This window comes from Colias eurytheme, chromosome 11 (genome assembly GCF_061535395.1).
Source record: "Colias eurytheme isolate Ceu_HAF_F1 chromosome 11, ilColEury1 Martin Lab GWU primary, whole genome shotgun sequence".
Lineage (NCBI taxonomy): Eukaryota > Metazoa > Arthropoda > Insecta > Lepidoptera > Pieridae > Colias > Colias eurytheme.
In genome coordinates, this window is record NC_142990.1 from 6,365,141 (window position 1) to 6,390,954 (window position 25,814).

At 32.5% G+C, this 25,814-nt stretch overlaps 6 protein-coding genes across 6 annotated transcripts; 4 read left to right on the top strand and 2 right to left on the bottom strand.

Moving 5' to 3' along the window:
• Positions 1–892: 892 nt before the first annotated feature.
• On the top strand, positions 893–1,405 carry LOC149904634 (flexible cuticle protein 12-like). Its single transcript, XM_090106827.1, has 2 exons — positions 893–934; positions 1,010–1,405. Exons 1-2 carry the CDS (start codon positions 926–928, stop codon positions 1,367–1,369), a joined length of 369 nt encoding a protein of 122 aa, XP_089962953.1. The 5' UTR covers positions 893–925; the 3' UTR covers positions 1,370–1,405.
• Positions 1,406–3,284: 1,879 nt separating this feature from the next.
• LOC149904635 (flexible cuticle protein 12-like) lies at positions 3,285–3,774 on the bottom strand. Its single transcript, XM_090107074.1, has 2 exons — positions 3,766–3,774; positions 3,285–3,690 (listed from the first exon to the last, which is right to left on the bottom strand). The coding sequence occupies exons 1-2, from the start codon at positions 3,772–3,774 to the stop codon at positions 3,331–3,333; spliced, it is 369 nt and encodes a 122-aa protein (XP_089963200.1). The 3' UTR covers positions 3,285–3,330.
• Positions 3,775–6,477: 2,703 nt separating this feature from the next.
• LOC149904636 (flexible cuticle protein 12-like) lies at positions 6,478–7,140 on the top strand. The gene is made up of 2 exons (XM_090106811.1): positions 6,478–6,655; positions 6,734–7,140. The coding sequence occupies exons 1-2, from the start codon at positions 6,647–6,649 to the stop codon at positions 7,091–7,093; spliced, it is 369 nt and encodes a 122-aa protein (XP_089962937.1). The 5' UTR covers positions 6,478–6,646; the 3' UTR covers positions 7,094–7,140.
• A 3,436-nt stretch (positions 7,141–10,576) lies between these two features.
• Positions 10,577–11,018, top strand: LOC149904637 (uncharacterized). Its single transcript, XM_090107077.1, has one exon. It carries the CDS (start codon positions 10,577–10,579, stop codon positions 10,979–10,981), a length of 405 nt encoding a protein of 134 aa, XP_089963203.1. The 3' UTR covers positions 10,982–11,018.
• Positions 11,019–14,113: 3,095 nt separating this feature from the next.
• On the top strand, positions 14,114–14,811 carry LOC149904638 (flexible cuticle protein 12-like). The gene is made up of 2 exons (XM_090107078.1): positions 14,114–14,122; positions 14,431–14,811. Exons 1-2 carry the CDS (start codon positions 14,114–14,116, stop codon positions 14,809–14,811), a joined length of 390 nt encoding a protein of 129 aa, XP_089963204.1.
• Positions 14,812–19,270: 4,459 nt separating this feature from the next.
• Positions 19,271–22,420, bottom strand: LOC149904639 (endocuticle structural glycoprotein ABD-5-like). Its single transcript, XM_090107408.1, has 3 exons — positions 22,306–22,420; positions 21,700–21,812; positions 19,271–19,661 (listed from the first exon to the last, which is right to left on the bottom strand). Exons 1-3 carry the CDS (start codon positions 22,315–22,317, stop codon positions 19,475–19,477), a joined length of 312 nt encoding a protein of 103 aa, XP_089963534.1. The 5' UTR covers positions 22,318–22,420; the 3' UTR covers positions 19,271–19,474.
• Positions 22,421–25,814: the final 3,394 nt, after the last annotated feature.

The following is a 25,814-nucleotide window of genomic DNA, read 5'->3' on the forward strand; positions in this document are numbered from 1 at the left end:
AATTGACTTAAAGTAATTTTATTATTTTGGATTTGTGATTACCTATCGTTTTTCGTAGAAAATGGTTAGATATTGTGCTGTTTACGGATGTATTTCATCAGAAAAACGCGAATTTTTTTTTACGCTAGTCAAAAATGTGCCAACCATAAAGCGTTAACACACACATTTGCAGTCTCTACAGTGTGACTGTCAAAACGATGATTTTGTATGGAGTGTCCGGGGTGTGGTTCATACTGAAATCTCCATTGATATACGTATATACTTAGCGTATATGATATGACATAAGTACTAATTACTAATCATAATTTTCATCTATAATTTATAATTATTAATAAATACAATAGTAACTATTTGATATAGGTTAGGCATTTCATTTCTTGATTTTCTTTGATATGTAGAAAGATACGTAAGTTTTTTAGCTCTGTTAAGTAAAAAAATTACTAACAGTTCTGAATCAGAATTTTTTTGAACTGTCAAATGAATGGCTCTACTACAAGTAGTAACTACTACGCATAGTCACTATTCCACGCGGACGAAGTCGCGGGCACAGCCAGTTTTCAATAAAATTGTTCAATTGCAGGAACACATGACTCAATTTTATAGGTAGGCTGGTTAACATTGTGTCATATTGTGCTGCAATTGAACAATTTTATTGAGAATATTTTCCTTTGGCATTTCCGTTGCCTGAAGAGCTCAAATGTCTAATGACATGCTAATGTAAATAACAATTATTAATAATAATATACAATATAGGTCAAGTTTGGCCAGTGTTACAAACTAAAGGAATGCTAAATTTAATGAACACATAGTAGATGTTCAAGTTCTTAATTAACTCATTTAGAATTATATAAAAATAAAGTGATTTATCAATTTGCATCAATTTGTACAAGTATCTCACAGTGTGCAATACAACAATAATTTCACTATGAAATTGGTAAGTAAATTTTATTTTAAATTCATTTTTATTCTTCTTTTAATTATATTTTTTTAATAATAACTCTCTTTACAGTACATCGCACTATCAGCGCTCGTGGCAGTCGCTCTTTGCGCGCCATACCACTACGAAAACGATCCGGAGACGGAAAAAGTGATCGCTCGAAGACAACTTCCAGCCCTGGAGCATGAGGAGGTGCATGACCAGTACGGTCAGTTCGCGCTGCGCTACGTGACAGCTGAGGGAACTGTGGTCTCCGAGCGAGGTCACCTCGTGCCCACAGGGAGGGGAGGATACGTGCTCGTCACTGAGGGCGAGGTCTCATACATCGGTGATGACGGTGAACTGTACATCACCAAATGGAGCGCGGGTATTGACGGCTACCACTCTGAGACCAACCACCCCCTGGTAGCTCCTGAACCCGTCCAGGGTTAAGTTGCCAGTGAAAGCGCTTGATTTGACGATACGGAATTAAATATACAGTGATCATTTATAATATTTTGTTGTTTTATTGGATTTGCATTATAAGTTTGTTGTATTAACAACTACTTATAAAAGTTTTTGCAATTACGGATGAATGCGAACACATATTATGATAAATTAGATAGTGAAGAAAATAATAATATTATAGGGATGAGGAAAAAAAAAGTATGCAGGACTTGTAAGACCTACTAAAGTTAAGTATATGTATAACTTTGTAACAATAAGTCCTGTCATATTCAGTTTAAATAATAATGTGTTAATATCAATAATTGGCATATAAAATATAGTAAAGTTTTGAAGATTTTTTGTCAGTACCCATAAATATAATAATTATTGAGCTATAAAATATGTTTCACGGTATACATTACCTTGAAATATAATTATGGGTACTGACAAATAATCTTCAAAATTTAGTTTTTTTAAATTCAATAACTAATGAACCTAGCTAGCTAGTCTGTTATAAAGCTACAATTTTGTATAACAGGCAGCTCTTTCCATTCTTGTAGGCCGTGGGACAGTCTTAACATATATATAATGAAAATAATGGAAAATCTTAAATATTTTTCTAACATTCAGCTTAGTCGTCCACCTTTATAAAATGTAGATAGAACTTATACTACATAAAACACAATATATATTTTTTTATTCTGGTGCTGCTGGATCAAGCAGTTCTTTTGTGTCAATAATAACTCTTTCGTGCGGCCCATGTCATCAACTACACGTCATAGATAGAGACGTACATTATAGTCTGTCCACTATAAGAATTGCTTTTTGACAGCTAGACGGGTGATACCAGAAGTGATGTTCAAAAGATTATCGATTGTGATAGCATTTCAATTATAAATTCAAAATATTATTATAAATCGAATCAGGTACGTAAATAATAATTACAACGTAAACGTACTAATAAGATATGTATTATTAAGACCACATATCTATGCATTGTATGTTAAAACTAAACTAAACTAATATTTTATTATTTATTGGTTTCTATCTTACAATTTGGTTGTCTTTACGTTTAAATTATATAACATAATAGAAGAGTTTTTCTGTATCGGATATATTTTACAGAGTATTTCTATCGATTATTTTAATCTATCGACCCATCATTGAATAATTCTGTGTAGGCATCACTAAGTGGGCGGGACCTGTCCATGAAGTACGATAATTATTTGTATGACATTTTAACATAGACAATACAATTATACATAGGCGTGAAGCTGTCAAAAAGCAAATAATATAATGGACAAAGTATAATTTGTTAATGTTAGTTTTATCTTTTCTCTCATCACAGAAAATCAATACTTACTTATAATGACGTCGATGATTATCTTAATCTTAATCTTCTTAATATATATAAATGTCGTGTCACAATGTTTGTCCTCAATGGACTCCTAAACCACTTAACCGATTATAATAAAATTCGCACACCATGTGCAGTTCGATCCAACTTGAGAGATAGGATAGTTTAAACATGTAGGTACCACGGGCGAAGCCGGGGCGGACCGCTTATACTTGTAAGTTAATACTTGTAGTATAAAACACATTTGGTTTCTGTTAGCATCCTTTGCTAATAAAATGGTGAGAGTGTATATTTTATATGCCAATTATTGATATTAACACATTATTATTTAAACTGAATATGATAGGACTTATTGTTAAAAAGTTATATACATAACTTTAGTAGGTCTTACAAGTCCTGCATAATTTTTTTTCCCAATCCCTATATTAATATTTTCTTCACTATCTAATTTATCATAATATGTGTTCGCATTCATCCGTAATTGCAAAAACTTTTATAGTAATTGTTAATACAACAAACATAATGCAAATCAAATAAAACAACAAAATATTATAAATGATCACTGTATATTTAATTCCGTATCGTCAAATCAAGCGCTTTCACTGGCAACTTAACCCTGGACGGGTTCAGGTGCTACCAGGGGGTGGTTGGTCTCAGAGTGGTAGCCGTCGATACCCGCGCTCCATTTGGTGATGTACAGTTGACCGTCATCACCGATGTATGAGACCTCGCCCTCAGTGACGAGCACGTATCCTCCCCTCCCTGTGGGCACGAGGTGGCCTCGCTCCGAGACCACAGTTCCCTCAGCTGTCACGTAGCGCAGCGCGAACTGACCATACTGGTCATGCACCTCCTCGTGCTCCAGGGCTGGAAGTTGTCTTCGAGCGATCACTTTTTCCATCTCCGGATCGTTTTCGTAGTGGTATGGCGCGCAAAGAGCGACTGCCACGAGCGCTGATAGTGCGATGTACTGTAAAGAGAGTTATTATTAGAAAAATACAATTAAAAGAAGATTAAAAATGAATTTAAAATAAAATGTACTTACCAATTTCATAGTGAAATTATTGTTGTATTGCACACTGAGATACTCGTACAAATTGATGCAAATTTATAAATCAATTTATTTTTATATAATTCGTAATGAATTAATTAGCAGCTTGATCATATACCTAAGTGTTCATTAAATTTAGCATTCCTTTAGTTTGCAACACTGGCCAAACTTGACCTATTTTGTATATTATCTTATATATAAAAATGAATCGCAAAATGTGTTGGTAAGCGCATAACTCGAGAACGGCTGAACCGATTTCGATAATTCTTTTTTTATTATATTCCTTGAAGTACGAGGATGGTTTTTATGTAGAGAAAACGTAAATATGTACCACGGGCGAAGCCGGGGCGGACCGCTAGTTATTAATAATTGTTATTTATTCATTATCATGTCATTAGACATTTGAGCTCTTCAGGTAACGGAAATGCCAAAGAAAAAAAGGAAAATATTTTCAATAAATTTGTTCAATTGCAGGAGCACATGACTCAATAGAATTTTAATTCAATGACTAGATATAAAAGCATTTTAATATGATAACACCTATCGATACCGATACGTTGAGGAGATTTTGTCTAGTAAACCGAACCAATGTTTACTAAATATTATAATACGTTACCGGTAATCTTTACAATCCAGGTATTCTATACAATACCTTTTTTATAGTGGGGAAATCTTTCAAAGATACCCACTGCCCCCGGGGAAGGAGCCGTGGGTTATGTAGGATTCTGACCGACTAAAACCCCACTGTGTTCCGTCGAGCCACTTTAGATGGGGCCGCGGTTATTGGTTGGAATTCCTCCGCGACCCCCTCGATTCTATACAATACCTAGGCGATGTATAGAATGCCTGGCAGGTTCAGGCGAAGTATGAAATGTTATGATTAATATTTTTCCTTACATTACCTAGGTAATCTATGCAACGCCTAGGGAATGTATTGGAGTACTTGTTGTTTCACAGGTAATGTGTAAAATAAAATAGATTATGGTCTATATTTATCAATGTTAACAAGCCTACCTATAAAATTGAGTCATGTGTTCCTGCAATCGAACAATTTTATTGAAAACTAGCTGTGCCCGCGAGTTCGTCCGCGTGGAATAGTGACTGCGTAGTAGTTACGCCCGCGAGTTCGTCCGCGTGGAATAGTGACTGCGTAGTAGTTACTACTTATAGAAGAGCCATTCATTTGACAGTTCAAAAAAATTCTGATTCAGAACTGTAAGTAATTTTTTTACTAAACAGAGCTAAAAAACTTACGTATGTACCTACATATCAAAGAAAATCAAGAAATGAAATGCCTGACCTCTACATTTTTTTAAAGTTGGACGACTAAGCTGAATGTTAGAAAAATATTTAAGATTTTCCATTATTTTCATTATTTACATGTTAAGACTATCCCACGGCCTACAAAAATGAAGAGCCTGTTATACAAAATTGTAGTTTTATAACAGGCTAGCTAGCTAGGTTCAGTAGTTATTGAAATTTAAAGGAACTAAAGTTTTGAAGATTTTTTGTCAGTACCCACAAATATAATAATTATTGACCTATAAATTATGTTTCACGGTAATGTATACCGTGAAACATATTTTGCAGTTCTTGTTTTACTTATACCTATTAGCCAAGAAAATTTATTGAGAAATAAAATAAAATTTTACAAGACAAGTTATATTTAAGACAAAGATTAGATTATATTATAACATTTTCAATATAGTTATTAAATACTTTTAATTCTAAAAGCTATACGTTTCATTGTTATTTTAGGAATAAGAGGATAGAGGTCTACATAGGTATAAACATAGAGCAGCAATTTTAGTAGACAGGAAATAATTAGAAAGTTAGAAACTACTTTACGTATGTACCTTTTACCTGTAAATATGGTAAAATACCTGGATTGTATAGATTACCGGTAACATATACAAGGTGTCCCGCTGTTGGTATACTAAGATCAAAAGAGGTTATAGTTTTGCATACGTTGAAAATAATACTTACAAAATTCCAGATCCAGTTTTTTTCAAATATATCTTATATATAAAATTCTCGTGTCACAATGTTAGTCTGCATACTCCTCCGAAACGGGTGGACCGATTCTCATGAAATTTTCTGTTCATATCGGGTAAGTCTGAGAATCGGCCAACATCTATTTTTCATATGTACCACGGGCGAAGCCGGGGCGGGCCGCTAGTGAATTCATAAAATTCTATGTGTACATCCATAACAAGCAACCCGCCCAACTTTACTATCAGTACGTGACCTATAGTTTAAGATAATGTTTTCATAGATGCTCATATTAGCGAAGCGGTGTATGCCGGTTGTGCGAAGCTAGAAAAGAAAACATGGATTTCAGGAAAAATTATGCAATCATTTTTGATGAAATTTTGTTTTTTAAGTATTTTTTACGTGATCAGTGTATGCAAAACTACAAGTCCCTTCACAAATCTTGTCCTCCCGGATAGCCTGTATAGATATTGAGTAAACATTGCCTCGATTTACTGGTAAAATCACCACTACGTTTCGGTATCGATAGGTGTTATCCTATTAAAAGCATTTATATCTAGTAATTGAATTAAAATTCTATTGAGTCATGTGCTCCTGCAATTGAAAAATTTTATTGAAAATATTTTCCTTTTTTTCTTTGGCATTTCCGTTGCCTGAAAAGTTCAAATGGCTAATAACATGCTAATGAATAAATAATAATATACACATAGATCAAGTTTGGCCAGTGTTGCAAACTAAAGGAATGCTAAATTTAATGAACACATAGTAGATGTTCAAGTTCCTAATTAACTCATTTAGAATTACATAAAAATAATGCGATTTATGAATTTTAATCAATTTGTACAAGTATCTCACGGTGTGCAATACAACTATAATTTTCACTATGAAATTGGTAAGTACATTTTAGTTGAAATGCATTTTTAATCTTATTTTAATAATTGTATTTTTCTAATAATAACTCTCTTTACAGTACATCGCACTATCAGCGCTCGTGGCAGTCGCTCTTTGCGCGCCATACCACTACGAAAACGATCCGGAGACGGAAAAAGTGATCGCTCGAAGACAACTTCCAGCCCTGGAGCACGAGGAGGTGCATGACCAGTACGGTCAGTTCGCGCTGCGCTACGTGACAGCTGAGGGAACTGTGGTCTCCGAGCGAGGTCACCTCGTGCCCACAGGGAGGGGAGGATACGTGCTCGTCACTGAGGGCGAGGTCTCATACATCGGTGATGACGGTCAACTGTACATCACCAAATGGAGCGCGGGTATCGACGGCTACCACTCTGAGACCAACCACCCCCTGGTAGCACCTGAACCCGTCCAGGGTTAAGTTGCCAGTGAAAGCGCTTGATTTGACGATACGGAATTAAATATACAGTGATCATTTATAATATTTTGTTGTTTTATTTAATTTGCATTATAAGTTTGTTGTATTAAAGTGACTATAAAAGTTTTTGCAATGAAGGATGGATGTGAAACACATCTCTTATATATAAAAATGAATCGCAAAATGTTTTTATTATATTCCTTGAAGTACGAGGATGGTTCTTATGTAGAGAAAACGTAAACATGTACCACGGGCGCAGCCAGGGTGGACCGCTAGTATTATGATAAATTAGAGAGTAAAGAAAATAATAATGTAGAGCTTATTATAAATAGACCGGGAGATATTGACACAAAATTTCGAGTCATTTGTAACAGGATGGCGGTTCTACAGGGGTCTAAGTACGCAATGACAAAAAGAAAAATGATGGTGTGAACGCTGGTACCGGCGGCTTAGTCGCGTGGGCGTTAGTCGAACTCGTCGGAAAAATAGCGAAAGTCAAACGATTTGTAACACAAAAATTTTATAATTTACCGATAGCCCATAAAAAAGAAGTAGGCGGTAGTGTCATGCCATACTTTTCCGGTGTGACTTACAGCCCGCCATACCGACGCGAATTTGTTGATTTAAAAAAAACAATTCAACCATTTGTACCAGGCTAGCTTGTGCACAGGTAACCATCGTCGTGCAGCCATTTACGAAAATCGCCATGCCATACTTTTCGGACAATTCCAAATGGTCACCATACCGCCGAAAATCTGCAAAAAATTTTTATTTCGCCAAACTTTTTGTACCAGTATTGCATTTGGATTTTGGAGAGTATTTGATAAAATGTGACCATTATTATATTTGCCATACTTCTAGTAGGGGGAAAAAGTGCTGTCATACTTGAAAAATTAATTTATTATTAAATTGTGTATTATACATATTTGACGACTGAGCTGAAATTTAGAAAAATGTTTAAGAATTTCCATTGAATTATTGACGTTATGACGCTCTTAAGACGCTCTTATTGTCATTTTACATGTTAAGACTGCTGACTATCCCATGGCCTACAAGAATGGAGAGCTGCCTGTTGTACAAAATTGTAGTTTTATAACAGGCTAGCAAGCTAGTTTCATTAGTCATTGAATTTAAAGGAACTAAATTTTTGAAGATTTTTTGTCAGTAGGTACCCACATATATAATAATTATTGAGCTATAAAATATGTTTCACGGTACTGTATACCGTGAAACATGTTTTACAGTTCCTGTTTCACTTATACCTATTATAGTCCTTTTCACCTAGGATGATTCCTGTGACACTTCATCGTGTTCCGAAATTTTATGTTTAAAACGCCAAAATAATTTTAGTGCATAATATTTTTATTTTATGGCGGCATTATTACCAAAAATATAAAAATGAAACATCTTAAACTTATAAATCAAAAACAGTATTGTTTAGTTTAATATAATGAAGAATAAAATAAAATAACACAAAAATATAATACCTACGCAATTCGCGTACATGAAATGGATCGTTGAAAAATCATAGAGTTGGAAAATCATATAATCGGCGCCCATCTTGTGATCGTTTGTCAATCGAGTCAATCGTCTGTACGAGTGCGTCAGCCTTGTATAGAAGTTGCATTTTTATATTGATACTTTAGGTGGTATTCTGTTATTGTTACTAATTGTTATTGTTGACTTTTTGTTGCTGTTGTTTGCTAAGTTTCCTTAGTTAATTGTTGGCGAAATGCCGAAAAAACTAATTTTGTTACTTTATTTAATTCGATTTCATTTCCATATAAAATATTATCGATTATCGGAAACAATTGATATGATTTCAGTAAAGACATCTCTACACGTGTCAGAAATCGATGTGTCACAGAAATCATCTTAGGTGGAAAGGACGGAAAATTAAACTTTACAAGACAAGTAATTCATTTTTAAGATAATGATTAAATACTTTTTAATAATTCTAAAACTTATACATTTTCATTGTAATTTTAGGAATAAAAGGATAGAGGTATATAAACAAATGCGATGACGTAATAATTTACCTTACCTCTTCATGAATTTTGTTATTTTAGAGCTTTTAGTTTAATTTATAGACATAAAATACTATGATCAATATTGGAAGAAGTCTCTGGCTTCTGAGACACAGTTTGAAACTAGTTCGGGAGTCGAAGGATTCATTATTTTGACCTGTATAATATAATTATGTCAATAAAGATTTTTTTTTATAAGTAAACATAGAGCAGCAGTTTTAATTATTTAAAAAATAATTAGAAACTACTTTACGTTTGTACCTATCACCTGTTAATATGGTCGGATGTTCTCAATTAAAGAGATTATGAGTTTGTCTATTAATATGCATACATAAGTAACTTTAAGTGATATACCTAATTTAAACGCCTATCCTTTTAAAATGGCAGATTTTCTTGAAGTAGAACTTGCGTTGTATGTAAAGCATACATACATACATATTACTATAATGTGGCGCAAAATAATACTGCGCGCAAAGTTCATTTTAAATATTTAATGTATTTATTGAATATGTACATAAAATACCTAGTAATAAAACAGTTATTATTTTTTGAAAATATCGATAGTGATCCGATGCTCTTACCACTTAATCTGATCTGTTACTAAAAACATTCGACATATCCATACTATGAAAAAAATAAGATTAATAGCTTTCTTTCGCATTTATTCATAATATTCATATATCTAAGTTTTTTAATACGCTAAAAACACAATTAAAAAATACGATATAATTACATATATGCTTTTAGGCTAGGCTTACTTAGGCATATTTCTGAGATAAAATATTTTTAGTGTTACACGTTCTTCATTTTAGAACTTTAAATCCCTAGTGGCTTCATGAACACAAATAAAAATTTTAAATTAGCTACGAACGTAGAAATGCTTTTATTATTGTACTAGGTTTCCGCCCGCGGCTTCGCCCACGCAGTCAAAGAAAAACCCGCATAGTTCCCGTTCCCGTGGGATTTCCGGGATTGCTTCATTTTCCCGGATAAAAAGTATGTCCTTTCTCGGGTATCAAAATATCTCCATACCAAATTTCATGAAAATACTGAACCAGTAGTTTAGGCGCGTTTGAGTAACAGACAGACACACAGAGTTAATTTCGCATTTATAATATTAGTATGGATTGTGAAAGGCATACTAACAAAAATCATTATTCTAATTACTAATAGATGTCAATAGCATTTTTTGGAATTTTATTGAATATTAATTATCATTAATACACCTAATTACGCTATTAACTATGAAGAAGTATATAAAAGCATTGGTCAACTGCAAAATATTAAATTCGATCTAGTAACGCCTTGGCATCAACAATTCAACTTGTTAAACAATATGAGAGTTGTAAGTATATTTTTATAAGCTTTATAGTGGTCAATCATTTTAAATTGTATAACTCGATGCGATACCCTGGACTTCTTCTTGGACAGACTTCTTCTTATTTGACAGTGTTTTATCATGAGTTATTTGTTTTTTTTTCAGTACATTGTATTGTTCGCGCTGGCAGCGGTATGCCAATGCGCGCCCCTTGATCCAAAGGCTGATATAGAACTTGCGGAGTTGATTGCCCGGAGACGGCTCCCAGCCCTGGAGCACGAGGAGGTACATGACGACTTCGGTCAGTTCGCGCTGCGCTTCGTGACAGCTGAAGGAACCGTGGTCTCGGAGCGAGGCCGTCTCGTGCCCACCGTGGATGGAGAGTACGTGCTCATCACCGAAGGCGAGATCACCTTTGTTGGTGATGATGGTGAAATCTACACCAACAAGTTCACCGCGGGAACTGATGGCTACCAAGTTGAAAGCAATCACCCATTGATAGCACCAGAACCTGTTGTTATTCCGGCAATTGTTGAAAGTGCTTAAGAAATTGATCCATGACAGAACGAACAGTGAAGCTTAATAAATTATTATTTTATCATCATAACCTTTTTTTTATTTTCTACCTCTATAATTTGACAATTATTCTATAATTTATAAAAACACCTGGATATTTTTTTTAAAAACACATACCTACATATAATATAAATATCAACTACTCTCAAATAAAGGAAATATAAAAATATGACTTGGAATCAAATCAAACTCCAATTTTCATAAACACAAAGTTAGTACCATTAATTTACTGTCACTTAAAATTACATGTAGAAGATGTAGGCGGTAGTGTCATGCCATATGCAGATTTTCGGCGGTATGGTGGCCATTTGGAATCGTCCGAAAAGTATGGCATGGCGATTTTCGTAAATGTCTGCACGATGATGATTACCTGTGCAAAAGTTAGCCTCGTACAAATGGTTGAATTGTTTTTTTTTTAATCAACGCATCGCGTCGGTATGGGGGGCTGTATGTTACACCGGAAAAGTATGGCATGACACTACCGCCTACATCTTTTTTATGGGCTATCGGTAAATTCTAAAATTTTTGTGTTACAAATCGTTTGACTTTCGCTATTTATCCGACGAGTTCAACTAACGCCCACGCAACTAGTCCGCCGGTACCAGCGTTCTGACCATCATTTTTCTTTTAGTCATTGCGTAATAAGACCTCTGTAGAACCGCCATTCTGTTACAAATGACCCGAAATTTTGTGTCAGTATATCCCGGCCTATGTATGTGTCATATTTTTCAATTGTTTATAAATACAGGGTGATGTAATTGGTGTAGTACGAATATCTAAAAATCTATGAAGAATTTTGTGATACAGTAAATGGAAGAATTATAGACTATTTTACAGTATTTAATAAAATAATTTAATTTTTTGTTCATTTTCATTAGAAATGTCAATTTTTCTCACCAAGGTGGAAATTTAGATGATAAGGATCTTGTTAGAAAAATATAAATTTTGACTAAAATCGGCATTTTTACCAATAACAGTGTGATAATGAGCTTTTACTAAATCAGGCACACTTCTCGAACTCTATATTTTCTCTTGTATCGGCTTTTCGGTAACATTTCAAAAGAAAAAATTTCATCTGATCAAAGTAACGATACCACAGCTAACATTTGACAGTATGTACATAAACAAAATGATGTCGATAAAAACATTTCAGGTCGTTTGAGAAATTTGCCATTGCCAAAAAAGCTCATTATCACACTGTTTGTATGCATTTTCTGAGTAAATTTACTATGGTAATGTATATTATATTTTAGACCATTAGAAAGTAGATATTTCAACGAACAAAAGCCCCCAAACTTTTTGTAAAAAGCTGATATTTCGACGTCAGAATTTTCGATTGAAAATTAGGTTGTTTTTTTGGTATTAAGTTGAAATAAGGCGAAAAAATAAATATTTTCAATCAAATAAATTACAGTGTATTTGAGACACAATTAGGTAACTTTTCACCAAATATAGTAGAAAAAAATTTTTTTGGAAAAGAAATAAAAAACCAATAACTTGGTTTTTTGAATATTTCACCTAAATTTTAAGGTTATGTGAAAAAATTGTTAATACAAAAGTACAACTTTTGTACTTTTTATTACCTACAACTTTGCCATTGAACTTTTTTCTATAGGACTTGTAGTTTTGTTGGGAAATCAAGAGAAACCATTTTTTAGCCTTAAAAGCCCCCCCCCTCCCACTTCCCGAACTCGGATTGTCTGTAATTTATTTTTCCTTTAATTTTTATCACATTCTCCTCCTTTTCTAATGGGTTTCATCCTACTACTATTTTTTTAGGTTTTTATCATTTTGGAAGGGATTGGCCCTGGTGTATGTTGGGAGTGAGCGCACGTGTTATTTGTATTGTTTTTATGTCCTGAAATTTAATTATTATTTGATAATTGAATAATTATTAATACTTTTATCCAATTGATTATTATTAGAATAAATAATTAACTTCATCAATTGATTTACTTTTAAATTATAATTTTACAGGTAAATTATGAGAGCTTTCATAATTATATTTACATATATTTATCTACAACGCACCCATTTTACAATTCAAGTCTAAAATGAAACTAGAGTCGCATTTATTTTTGAACATACTGTAAGTGAAATTGCATAAGTGTGAGTACTGTGAACATGCCAGCTTTCCTTAATTGACCGATATTTTTGGTTTTATGGCATTCAAATGCTTTATAAATATAACGCCGGATTGGCGTGAAAGGATGCGGGATGCAGTCCCGCCTCGTGATCGATTTTTTTTGTATTCTTTATAAATTTATATGAGCATACGATTGTCTCCAAATATCCATTTGTTTGTTACTTTCAAGATTTTTTTCCTTATTACTATATTAAAATGTTTTTTTTTAATAATTCCCTATGCCTTCACATCGTACCGTGAATGTCGGAAATGCATTGATCTTATAATAAGAGAGGGTATAAAGCAAAATTACCAATCTACTATTAGATGGTACATGACCAATTCGAGACCAAATATATAATAATATCAAACTTGATGATTTTTTTCAAGGGTTTTGTCTGATCAAAAACATAAAATATTAATATTGACTCGATAAAAAAATAACACGAATTTACCTCTAACTTTCATGCTTTTACTTTTTTACTGGACATTTTAAGGATCATCAAATCGGTATATTTTATCCCTGCTGTCCCGTATATATGCTGCATTCCAAAAAAATAAAAAGTGTGGCCTTCGTGTCTTCTTAGAATAGAAATACCTACTAAAAAATAACTAGATTGATATTGATGAATTATAAAAATGAACCTTGGCATCCTAGTCTATTTTGAAGGTTTATCAAGGCTGACACGTTACCAGGTCATCATAGTTTTGTAAAATATTCAAAAAATGTATTATGTGGTATTTTAAAACAAGTCAAGCATACTTCAATAATTAAATTTGCAAATATCGCCTATTAGCGAATTTCTTAATAACGAAAAATTAACTAATAGCAAATTTCTAACAATCTACTTAGGAATTCATTCAATGTGTCTTAATGACCATAGTCATTAAGACATATATAAATAGGAAATTAAACTTATTTTTATCATCACTCAATATTTGGAACGTAGGACGAGCACCACATAAAAGATATCACCATGAAATTTGTAAGTTTTTTATTTTCATTTTGCATAAAATATGATATAACATTTCTTATTTAATTCTAATCTATACGTCTATACTAATATTATTATAAAGAGGAAAAGTTTGTAATTATGTATGTATGTATGTATGGTTTTCACGCATAAACTACTGGACCGAATTAAAAAATTCTAGATTTTATCCCGGAAATCCCACGGGAACGGGAACTATGCGGGTTTTTCTTCGAAAACGCGGGTGAAGCCGCAGGCGGAAAGCTAGTTATAAATATTTATATCGATTACAACACATTTCTTATTTATCTTTGTAATTGCAGTTCATTGTCCTATCGGCTCTCGTAGCAGTGAATCTATGTTCACCGATCGACCCAAAGGCTGATATAGAACTTGCGGAGTTGATTGCCCGGAGACGGCTCCCAGCCCTGGAGCACGAGGAGGTACATGACGACTTCGGTCAGTTCGCGCTGCGCTTCGTGACAGCTGAAGGAACCGTGGTCTCGGAGCGAGGCCGTCTCGTGCCCACCGTGGATGGAGAGTACGTGCTCATCACCGAAGGCGAAATCACCTTTGTTGGTGATGATGGTGAAATCTACACCAACAAGTTCACCGCGGGAACTGATGGCTACCAAGTTGAAAGCAATCACCCATTGATAGCACCAGAACCTGTTGTAATTCCGGCAATTGTTGAAAGTGCTTAAATTGTTGATCCGAAATAGCAGCTACAGTGACACCAAATAAATTATTTTATCAAGTATATAATCTGATTCTTTTATTTTTCATTACATTTCTAAAAAAACATTCTATATTATTTTGTTTGGGCTTTTACATATTGCTTAATCTAGATGGATATTTTAAAGATTTTGGTTTTTATAATGTGACAAAAGGGCGATTCAAGAAATCAAATAGAAAGAATCTATCACATGGCATATTAAATTAATAATCAAATACTCGGTATATGTAGAGACACGTGCAGGCCCTGCGCTTGTCAGGCCAAATGACAATAAACCGGATTTAGGCTTTACGGGTCTGCCCGATCTGCCTAGCTCCCTAAGCGCCCTGCAGATTGGGTAATGTAATAACGTTTAGGGCGGTTAGGGAGCTCAGTTGCCGCGCGACTAGTGCGTGGAGTGGCTGCTTTTGTATGTAAGGTGTCACCAAACTCAACAAGTGTTCAAACTGTTCTGCGCCTACTCTAATTAATTCATTAAAACTCCCGGTTCAAGCACGCTTAGTATTTGCATATTTGAAAGCTTTTCACGTAACCGCAAATACTCTTTCACCCAGATCTTTCTCTTCTTTCTTTTTTTTTAATATTTGTTATTGCGACAACGGTTGCCACTGCTACAGCAACTTTTTGAAGTTTCGATACTGACGACGGCATAATGTAAAATGCAACAATACGTTTATCTCTCTAGACATTCGCGTATAAACTGGGTTAGGGCCCAATTCGCCCTTCATATCGGGTAGTGTAATAAGCCTTTTAGCCGGTGGTAGCGCACAAGTGACATAGTGGCTAGTTGTCATGCACATTGCACACATGCGATGTATGATTGTAGTTGGCGCAATCGACGCGACAGAATGCGGCTTTGGCTCTTAATTTTTTTTTACTTATGCGCCTGTTCTATTTCTTTTCATCAGCTAGTCTGTTTAATTTTCTCAATAGCATCTTATACTTTGACACAGTAGTACCAACGACTCCGATTCATTTTTAGAGAAATACAGAAAAATCCATAAATTTAATCTCAAAACTTACAATAATAGGTTATACGGAACCCGGTTTGAGAGTGGGACGCGCATCACTTGGCCAGATTTTTCGTTATCGTTATTTACAGGTTTATAGTTTTCTAATAGGAATTAAATTGGAATATTATAGAGATGAGCTTTGGATATTTATTGTAATGAACCTAATTAGGGTTTATGATGTTCTGATGATTTATTTTCGAATTTGATGACCTATGTTATTCAATTTATCTTCATCCAGTGGTAGAATTTATTATTATAAACTAAAGCGTAAAGTAATAATATATGCAATACGTTGTATGTTCACCTTTTTTTTACTGAAATTTTACAATTTTCGTAAAAGGGGAACTTTTACGAAGTTTAAAAGCTAAGTTTTTGCTTCATGCTATTAAGTTTACAACTTATTACGACACCCAAAGCATAGAGAGCATGCACAGCAGTAGGTATTGATAGAATCGTTACTAAAAACGGTTCAGTAGATCTAAAGAAAACGTCACAAACTTACAAATTCACAAACTTAGCTGTTTATAATATTGAATATATTATTACCTAGTACATGATTTATATATTTATATTTATATTATTTACAAACCATATTTTTGCATAATTTAGGTATAGCTTTATCCTCAAATTTAAATAAAAAATGTATATATTTGTTTTCACATATTTTAGCTCTACGACTGGTCTAGTTAGAATAATTATACTGAAACCGACTGAACGCAAAATTACACACATAATAATATATAAAATAGGATGATGATTTTACGTATATGCGTCTTAAATGCAAATTGTATGCATTGCATTTGCAATTGTTAAAAAATTTTCACATGAATATCCTTTCGTTTATTTATTTTTTCCTTATGTATACTTGCCTTTTAATTTAGGCTCCTTTTAATCTGAAATTAAGAAAAAAGTTTTTAATAATATTAAGTTTCTAAAGAAAGCATTGTCGGGAGGAGAAAATTACTTATTGTTATCGATTTAATTTTAAGATAATCTAAATTCTAAATAATCTAAAAAAATATATGATCTAAACTGATACCTAATCAGTTTAGATCATATTATTTAGATTACTTATAAATTTTTATTTAATTTTATTTTACTGTTCTGTGTTTTATTTATAACACTAACACTAATAAACACTTATTTCAAATAACAAGTAATAAATAAATTTAGATTAATTATTATCTAATGTTGCACATTATGTAATGCGAATTTTTGTTGGGTTATGCAATTTGAGGAACAAGGAATTCAATTAAATAAGGTTATTAATCCATACTAATTTGTATTACATTGTAATACATATTCAAAAATAATGAATAATAAATATCTATAGTTAAAAGTTAAAACAAACTTAGAAACGCGCTCTAATAAAATCAACTCATGAAATGATTAATATTTTATCGATCATTGGTAAGTGTACAAAGTTTGAGTTTAATCTATCCATTTAAAGTGGGTTAAAACTTAAAGCCCGTCCGTAAACAAAAATACAGCTGAAGCTTATAAAAGCGTGTTAAAACTTAAAGTAATTATAAACACTTTACACCAATATACAGGCTATTTATTTATTTGCAGTTCATAGCTCTTTCAATAGCGGTTACGATGTGCTGCCGCCAGAATTCGAGTCAGATGTATAATATTATTGGCCCAAATCATAGTCCGTCGGAGACTGCCAGCCTTGGAGCACGAGGAGGTACATGACGAGTTCGGGCAGTACGCTTTGAGATACGTGACAGCTGAGGGCATAGTCGTCTCCGAGCGAGGCCGTCTCCAACGGCAACAGTGACTATGTTCTGGTCACTGAACGGGAGATCTCCATCTACATCGGTAACGACGGCGAGCTCTACATAAACAAATAAACCGCAGGCATTGATGGGTACCATTTCGAAAGCAACCACCCGTCGGTACCGCCGCAACCTGAAGATGCTTAAGAACAGTAAGCGCCTGATTTATGGATACGATAATAAAAACAGTGATTCTTATTTTTTATCTTTTATTCAAGTTATCCTACCAAAAAAGATTATAATCCAAGAGATACTTTACTTAGATTATTAGGTTATATAGGTAGATACGTTTCAAACAATATTCCTTGTTATGGGATTTAATAATTTCGAATTATTTTACTAAGAATTAAATATTTAAATATGTAATGGTTTCATTTCGTGTTATTCAAATTGCTCAAGTCGTAAAAACTTTCACGAAAATCTTTACAGTAAATAAAATTTACATAAAAAGTGGTAAAAGTAAATACATAATTTCACATAATGTAATTGTTGCGGTTTTGCATAGGCATGACTCTAGTGCAAAAATAGGCTTCAATAAAGTTAATTTCCACATGCTGATAAAAAGTTACCTATAATTTATTTATGTAATATCTACCTTTTTACATTTTTCTAATAGGTAGGTATGTTTTTATTTTTGATATAATCTAATAATGCAGTTACTCAATTTGGAAATGTCAACAAAATTCACTTGCTTATTCTAATTGATTAAATAATTTAATTTACAACCTTTCACTCTTAGTAAATCTTTCCTAAATATGTAATTTAATATTATGTATTACCTATTTTATAAAAGCACTTATTCTTTCCTTTTCTCTTAAAATTTTTCGACTTTTAGGTATACCTACACCTTTCGTAATTCATAACTACACTATACTAACATGCACTAATATATTATTAAGGAGGACATATTGATTGTTTAACAAAAACAATATTAACAATTGTTCGAATGTCGGAGGTTAAAGGTTTATTTTAAAAAGGCTGAGCATTGTACACATGAGAGGAACTCAGGCCTTCAAGACGCAAGTGTGTTGGCATTTAAATTGTTGACGAAATCACCTAGCTCTGTGAAATTTCTAAGGCTTATGTATTACAGCTGAGTGCTAATGAAGTTTAAATACAATATGTGCAGGAGGTAATGGCCACAGTCATAAAAGTTACCCATTATAAAACGTATATAGAATATAAATAAATGTACTATGAATACGAATATAGATATATTATATCCAATTGTCAACTTCTTTATTTTAATGTTTTGATAAATATTAGATATTAATTTAATACAGCGGTTTCGATGTCCTTGATATTGATCTTTACAATAATCCTTTTATAATAAAAACGTGACTACAGTTTTTAAACTTTAAGTTTTTTAAGAAGACGTCTCTTTGTTTAATGTTTTGTTAAATAATAAAATGATTGGGTATTATTAAGTGCATGTACTAATATGTATGCATGTGCATAGATTTATTTATGTGTACGTAATACGTTAGGTACTCGTATATGAGTTATTGCTTTTTGTTGACAATTTATAAAGTGCTATTAAACACAGAATCGTGTTTAAATCTACGTATGTACCTACTTTTGATTGCGTAATCATTATTTTAATAAATCTGTCATCTTATATAAAAAGAAAACAATTATTTATTAATAAAAAGTTTATTCACAGAACATTGAGTATAAAATTATAAAAGTATGAAATGTATCTTATGGCACAAGAATTTAGATACAATGATAGTTCCGAGTTCTCTGTGCGGGCGTTATGAAATAACTGAGATCGATAATTTTTCTCAAAACGATGTATCATTCAGGTGACGTTATTCTATGGTCCCGGGGGTATTGTCTACTTTTGTCCAAGAGAAGTTTTCGGTTGGAATCCGTTGGGGCCAGCGGTGAAAGTGACCGTGTAGTGCTTGCCATCAGGTGCTACGTAGGCGTATTGGCCTGTGACGGTGAGAGCAGCGTTCTCAGATTGTGGGTTGTCCAGTTTGCCTTCCTCTTGCCTGGAAGTACCGTCACTTGTCTCGTACCTGGAGAAAAATAAATGATTTAAAATTAGCACGTGTCGTTTAGTTGAAAGGTTGTAATTCTTGGTATTGACTTAGGTTTGCGTTGGCTCTGTATGTAGGTAACTAGTATGGGTCTTATAAACTAGCTCGATAAAATTATATTTGCATTTTAAAGCTAAGTAAATGATAACCATGTTACAAGCCACCTTTAAATATTTTTTTTATATAATACATATAAAAAACAAAACATGTATCTTCCAAGATCTGAAATTACAGATGTCCTTTGAATTCCGTTTTCGTGCATCTTCGAGTTGAAATCGTGACTGGGTTGAAGTTCAAAGAGGCCATCTGAGATTACGCAATAAACTTTAATGTCAATTATCTAGGTTTTTAGGCTTTCGATGCTGTGGAAGTTATTATGCCTATTTTATATCATTTATTCATATGCAATTATGCGGACGCAGGACAGAGTCGCATTAAACTAAGAGCCCAAAACGATGTCATATTATTATTGCTATAATTTATTGGATGTACGGCACGTACATAACATTTATGTCACGTAAGAGAATAAAATATATACTACTAGCTTTCCACCCGCAGCTTCGCCCGCGCAGTCAAAGAAAAACCCACATAGATCCCGTGGGATTTCCGGGACAAAACTTATCCTATTTCCCGGGGTAAAAAGTAGCCTATGTCCTTTCTCGGGTATCAAAATATCTCTATACCAAATTTCATGCAAATTGGTTCAGTAGTTAAGGCGTGATTGAGTAACAGACAGACAGACAGACAGAGTTACTTTCGCATTTATAATATTAGTATGGATTAAGTAAAGAGTCATTGTAAGATTTTTTACATTTTTTTCAATTTTATAAACATTTTGCAATATTATTTTATTTTTTATATTTAAATAGATATCAAAATATTAAACATCTTCTATATCCTTTTAGAATATGTATTTGAAAAACAAATACTTTGGAAAACGTAATAAATAATATGGAGACGAGTCTCAAAGTGACCTATTAAAATTCACAATAAAAGCTAACAAACAGTTACAATGCAGGATCTTTATATTTTAAAGATATTCATTAAAACATGTAACCATTTATCTAAAACTTTATTTACTTATATGTTTTTATGCCGAACATGCCTAAATACCAAATTCAAATGTGTTTGGCCTTTGCTTAAAATATATTCACAAATAAAGGCATCATGTATTTTACTGTCCAATATACGATAGTAGGTACGTTTGTATTATCGTACAATCTATTACATATTTTATCAATTTTTATTTTGGAGCTTGAATAAATAGATAAAAAGACTAAGAGCTAATTTGAATTTGAAAACTATATTTTTTACATTTCATTTGACATTATTTATTTATTTAACTGGTCAATAATTAAAATTCTGTTATTTTTGCTTTCTTAGAGGAATTTAATATACTCAGCAACTGATAAATATTGTTATGTATAAAAAAAACAATTCATTATCATCATCATCAGCCTATACACGTTCCCACTGCTGGGACACGGGCCTCATGTAAGGGAATCAGGCCATAATCCACCACGCCGGCCAAGTGCGGGTTGGCGGATGTCACATGTCGTCGAACTTTTTGATTCTTCGACACATGTCAGTTTCCTCATGTTTACCTATAACTCTATGAAATCTCGATACTTAATTGTTTCCTTGAATTATATGTTTAAAAAAACAATTGACAGAGCTTTACAATGATGACCTATCAAGAATACCTCTGATCAATACAATAAATCACATACATCTATTCAATCAATAAATATCTGTTATTCATTATTTCCTACCAGTTTATTTGCTTTTTCTAACATTTTGAAAATTTGCATTTACATTTTGAGAACATTACTCTATCTAAAATTTAAAACATTTTCAATACATAAATTAAAATTTCCTTAGCTCATTTCAATTGACAAAATTAATATTAAGATGGGACAATTTCACCTTATAATGTAAAACCATATTTTTTTGTTTCCTTTACGTTATTACTGAAAAACTTGATAAGTTTAATAAATGAAAGATCTAGTATACATACGCAAAACTGTATCCATCAGGCTGAACGTCACTGTCAAATCGTAGAATTTGGACATCTTGGGGATTCTGGGGTGCGCCGGCGCATAGAGCAGCGACCACGCAGAAGACTGTTGCCTAAAATTAAAAATATATTTAAAAAACAATAAAATTATAATTTAATGCACACAATAGATCCTGTAAAAGGCTAGTAGTACTGTAGGTAATCTAAATTAACATCACTGTTTTATAGCCCCCGAAAGAATATCAATAATGATTGATATGCATACTTGTAACATACATAATTAGTATAAGCGGCAAAAGGATAGGTGAATAATTTGAAATCAATTATATTAATAAAAAATACATACAGAATATAATATAGATGATGATACAAGTATTGCAGTTAATGAAATCTAAAGTTGTACTGCTAAAGTTAACGATGTCACTCACGGGTCATTATTATATTATTATATTCATAAAATATTTTGTTATGATTTCCATAGAAAAGCGAAAAGAGTGACGGGATACGTTCCCGTCATATAAAATCAAACCGATATGAAAAAGATTTCTTAGTTTCTACGCAACATTTAAATATTAAAAGCTAATTGTTATAACTCTTAAGACTCACGTATTTGAGCATGATGTTTAGTTTTCGTCTTGAGCACAAACTAACGAATGAGTAACTATTGTAAGATCGTTCATTTTATATGTATTCTCAGATGCAGCTCTTGCAGGAGGCTGACATCATACGAAGATGGTACACCGGTTACGTACAAATTCTATCAATGATAGTTCATCAAAAACGGAGAAGCTTTTTTGTTAGTTTAGAGGCATGGTCATTGTAATCGAAATTGAAGTACGACATTGTAAATAAACCTCGAGTACGTATTGCGTAGTTAACAAATGTCATTATACAAAGTCTTTTCTCATTATCATATTATTATGTAACCATAATTATTGCTCAGCAAATCCATCAAAACAAGACAAATCAAGACATTACTGCTATCGGTCAAAATGCTTGAGAAGTAGGTAGTTGAAATTGCATATGTGCTCATTTAATATCTATTATTGTTTAGTATAAGGGCTTTTAAGTAGCAATTAACGAACTTCGTATTAAAATTACAACGCATTTTATTGAAATTCATTTAAAGCTTATGTAAGCCTCATCATAAATGCTATGTTAACAACAACTTTGTTCTCACCGACAGAAGGTAATGACGTGCAATACTAGAAAAACAAATGTTTTTCAACAGTTTCAACTTTGCAATAGTATAATAAGAGTAAGCCTTTATCTAAAACTAGCTTTCCGTCCGCGGCTTCGCTCTTGTAGTGAAAAGAAAATCCGTATAGTTCCTGTTCCCGTGGGATTTCCGGAATAAACCTCTCCTATGTCCTTTCTCACGTCACAAACTATCTTATTACCAAATTTCATCAAAATCCTTTCAGTGGTTTAGGCGTGAAGAACATACAAATAGACAGACGGACTGACAGATAGACAAACTACTTTCACGTTTATAATATTGTAAGAATTTTGATTATCCACTGCGACGACAAAATTAAATAATACGAAATTAGTCAGTTAGGAAATATTACGTGAGTGAAAACACAATGGGTTCGTTTGTGGGTCTCATATCATCGTTACGATGACACGCTCAGAGACATCTATTGTATGGGTGAATGTAAAAAGTTATATGTTGTTATAAATTAACTATATGCTAAGTATGTAATATGTTATAATATTACAAAACATTACATGAATAAAGTAGTGATTTTTACAATTTACATAGTACGAAATGTAATAAAATCAATATAATATATAGGTACACTTTAAGTATTTGACCTAAAAGTATTCAGACAATTTGGAAGATTTGGATACAAAAGTCGATTCCATATAAATTTACACAAGAAAAAAGGCATAACTCTATATTTTTTAAATTTACATTTATAAGGGCATACCTCATCAGATTTTTATTGAAATTAATTAGCAATAAATAAAAATCGTAAGTAATTAGTATTTGCATCGCAATTAGCAACTCTGAAATATTTGCTAAAGAAGTTAAAGATCCTTGGATGTATCTAAGAACACACGTATATAATATTTGAGTATAATACACAGGCAAACCATTTATTTTTATGAAGCGACTCTTGATATTTTTACCCAATTATTATTGCTTCGTAAATTTGCTGTAAGAATAATAATATGATATATTATAATCCATAAAAAAACCAGAAATAGTTCCCTATCTATTGATAAAGCCTAGAATACTTAATAGTAGCTCACGCTAGATATAGTTTAAATACAAGTTCAGGGATTATATCTGTTTTTGAGTTTTTAAATAAACACATCAAGTTATTAAGGTGCAATAAATATCTGCTAGCATAATTTTGAACTCTACTTACAATAGTTTATGAATCAACATCAAATGCTGATGATATTTGGCAAAGATCCAAATGGAGATTTATTATGAATGTCAGACAAAGTTTTTTCTTAACAATTAGATAATCAAGTACAATTATAGGCTCCCAAAGAATCATCAAGCATCGGTTTCATATTTAACGGAATAGACAAGCAGCCTTGACCTTTATTCTAACCATTCATAACATTTACAAAGAGACTTAATACTAAATGAACAAAAAACTTATAAATCTTGAGTTTCATTTGTTTATTAAAGTTATTTTTGGTTTGATGAGTTGCTGATATTTTGGTCAATATGCTGTCTGATATGTATAGTTTTATGTATATAATGTTATGATGAATAATAAATGTATGATATGAATATAATTAGTATCGATAGTTCTCAAATTTTAATCTAGCCAACATTTTCATTCTATCTAAATCAGAGGAGCAGTGATATCTATATAAAACATTATATATAATTTCCTCCTTTAAAAATAATATTATTTCTTTCTCATTTCTTTAAAAGACAATATGATAAATGTAGCACTAACTATCTTCATAACTAATTTAAAAGCGTTGATTACTAAGAGTTTTTTCACTAATAATAGCACAAGAAAAACTCAATTCAACACATAATAACAATATTGCATTGCGCATGCGGAAAAACAAATTTTATATTAAAATTTATGACGTTCTATAGTTTCAAATGAATAGTATGAAATAATTTACTGTTATGAAGCATTCGCGTGTATTGTAATTTCATACAATGGCCCACAACTCTACAATTGACTGTTTCTGCATTTGCGCACCCAAGTGTGTAATATTTTATGAATATGTATATGTAAATATCCCCTTAATCTGGTATTCACTGGACGTATAAACAATGAGTTTTATTAATAAAATAAATAATTATAAACCTGAATAACTTCAACGCATGCACGAGAGTCTCTGCTCTCTCGTGCCTGCGCCTGAAGTCTTTACATTAGAGATCATAGCTTTTAAGGTAAAGGTTGTATACATATATACAAAAATTAGTTTACTAATAATTTCTCATTCCTAGGTTGAATTCTTAGTATTGTAAATTGACTACTGTCCTTTTTTATTAGGATTCTGTGTCTAAATCTGTTCTACGTCTGAATTTGGAGTCGGTTTTTTGTTAAAAATTATTATTGACGACATAATATAGTGTAATGTAAAATGGAGTAGTGTGCGTATGAAATGTATGTTTCAATGAAAGCTTGCAGGCATTGAAACGGAATTGAATGGCATTCTTGTAGTTATGGGTGCTCTTAAGTACCTAGTTGATATCCCCACTAACGTAACGTTGATTCAACGTTAACGTGGACTACACGTTATCAGACAGCGTTTGGGTTATTATCGTACAAAATTATAACAGTAATGCCATAAAATATATACTCTAACGCGACGTTTGTATTGTGTTTGTATGCTATCAAATTATAGAGAAGATATTATTAACCAGTTTTAGTTAGTGAAATTAATTATGTATGTCGCTTATTGCACATTGCTATATTATAACTATACGGTGTAATAATTTGTTTATATATATATATATGACATATCAATTTCATTAACAAAGATTTCAAGAATAGTTAATTTTTCATTTATTTAAGTAGGGGAGCCCAAGAGGGGATTTTGGGATTTACTCGAGCGCGTCAGATTACTATAAGGGACGGTACCTTAGCTATTCATTAGTACCTCTAGTCAATATGAGCAGTTAT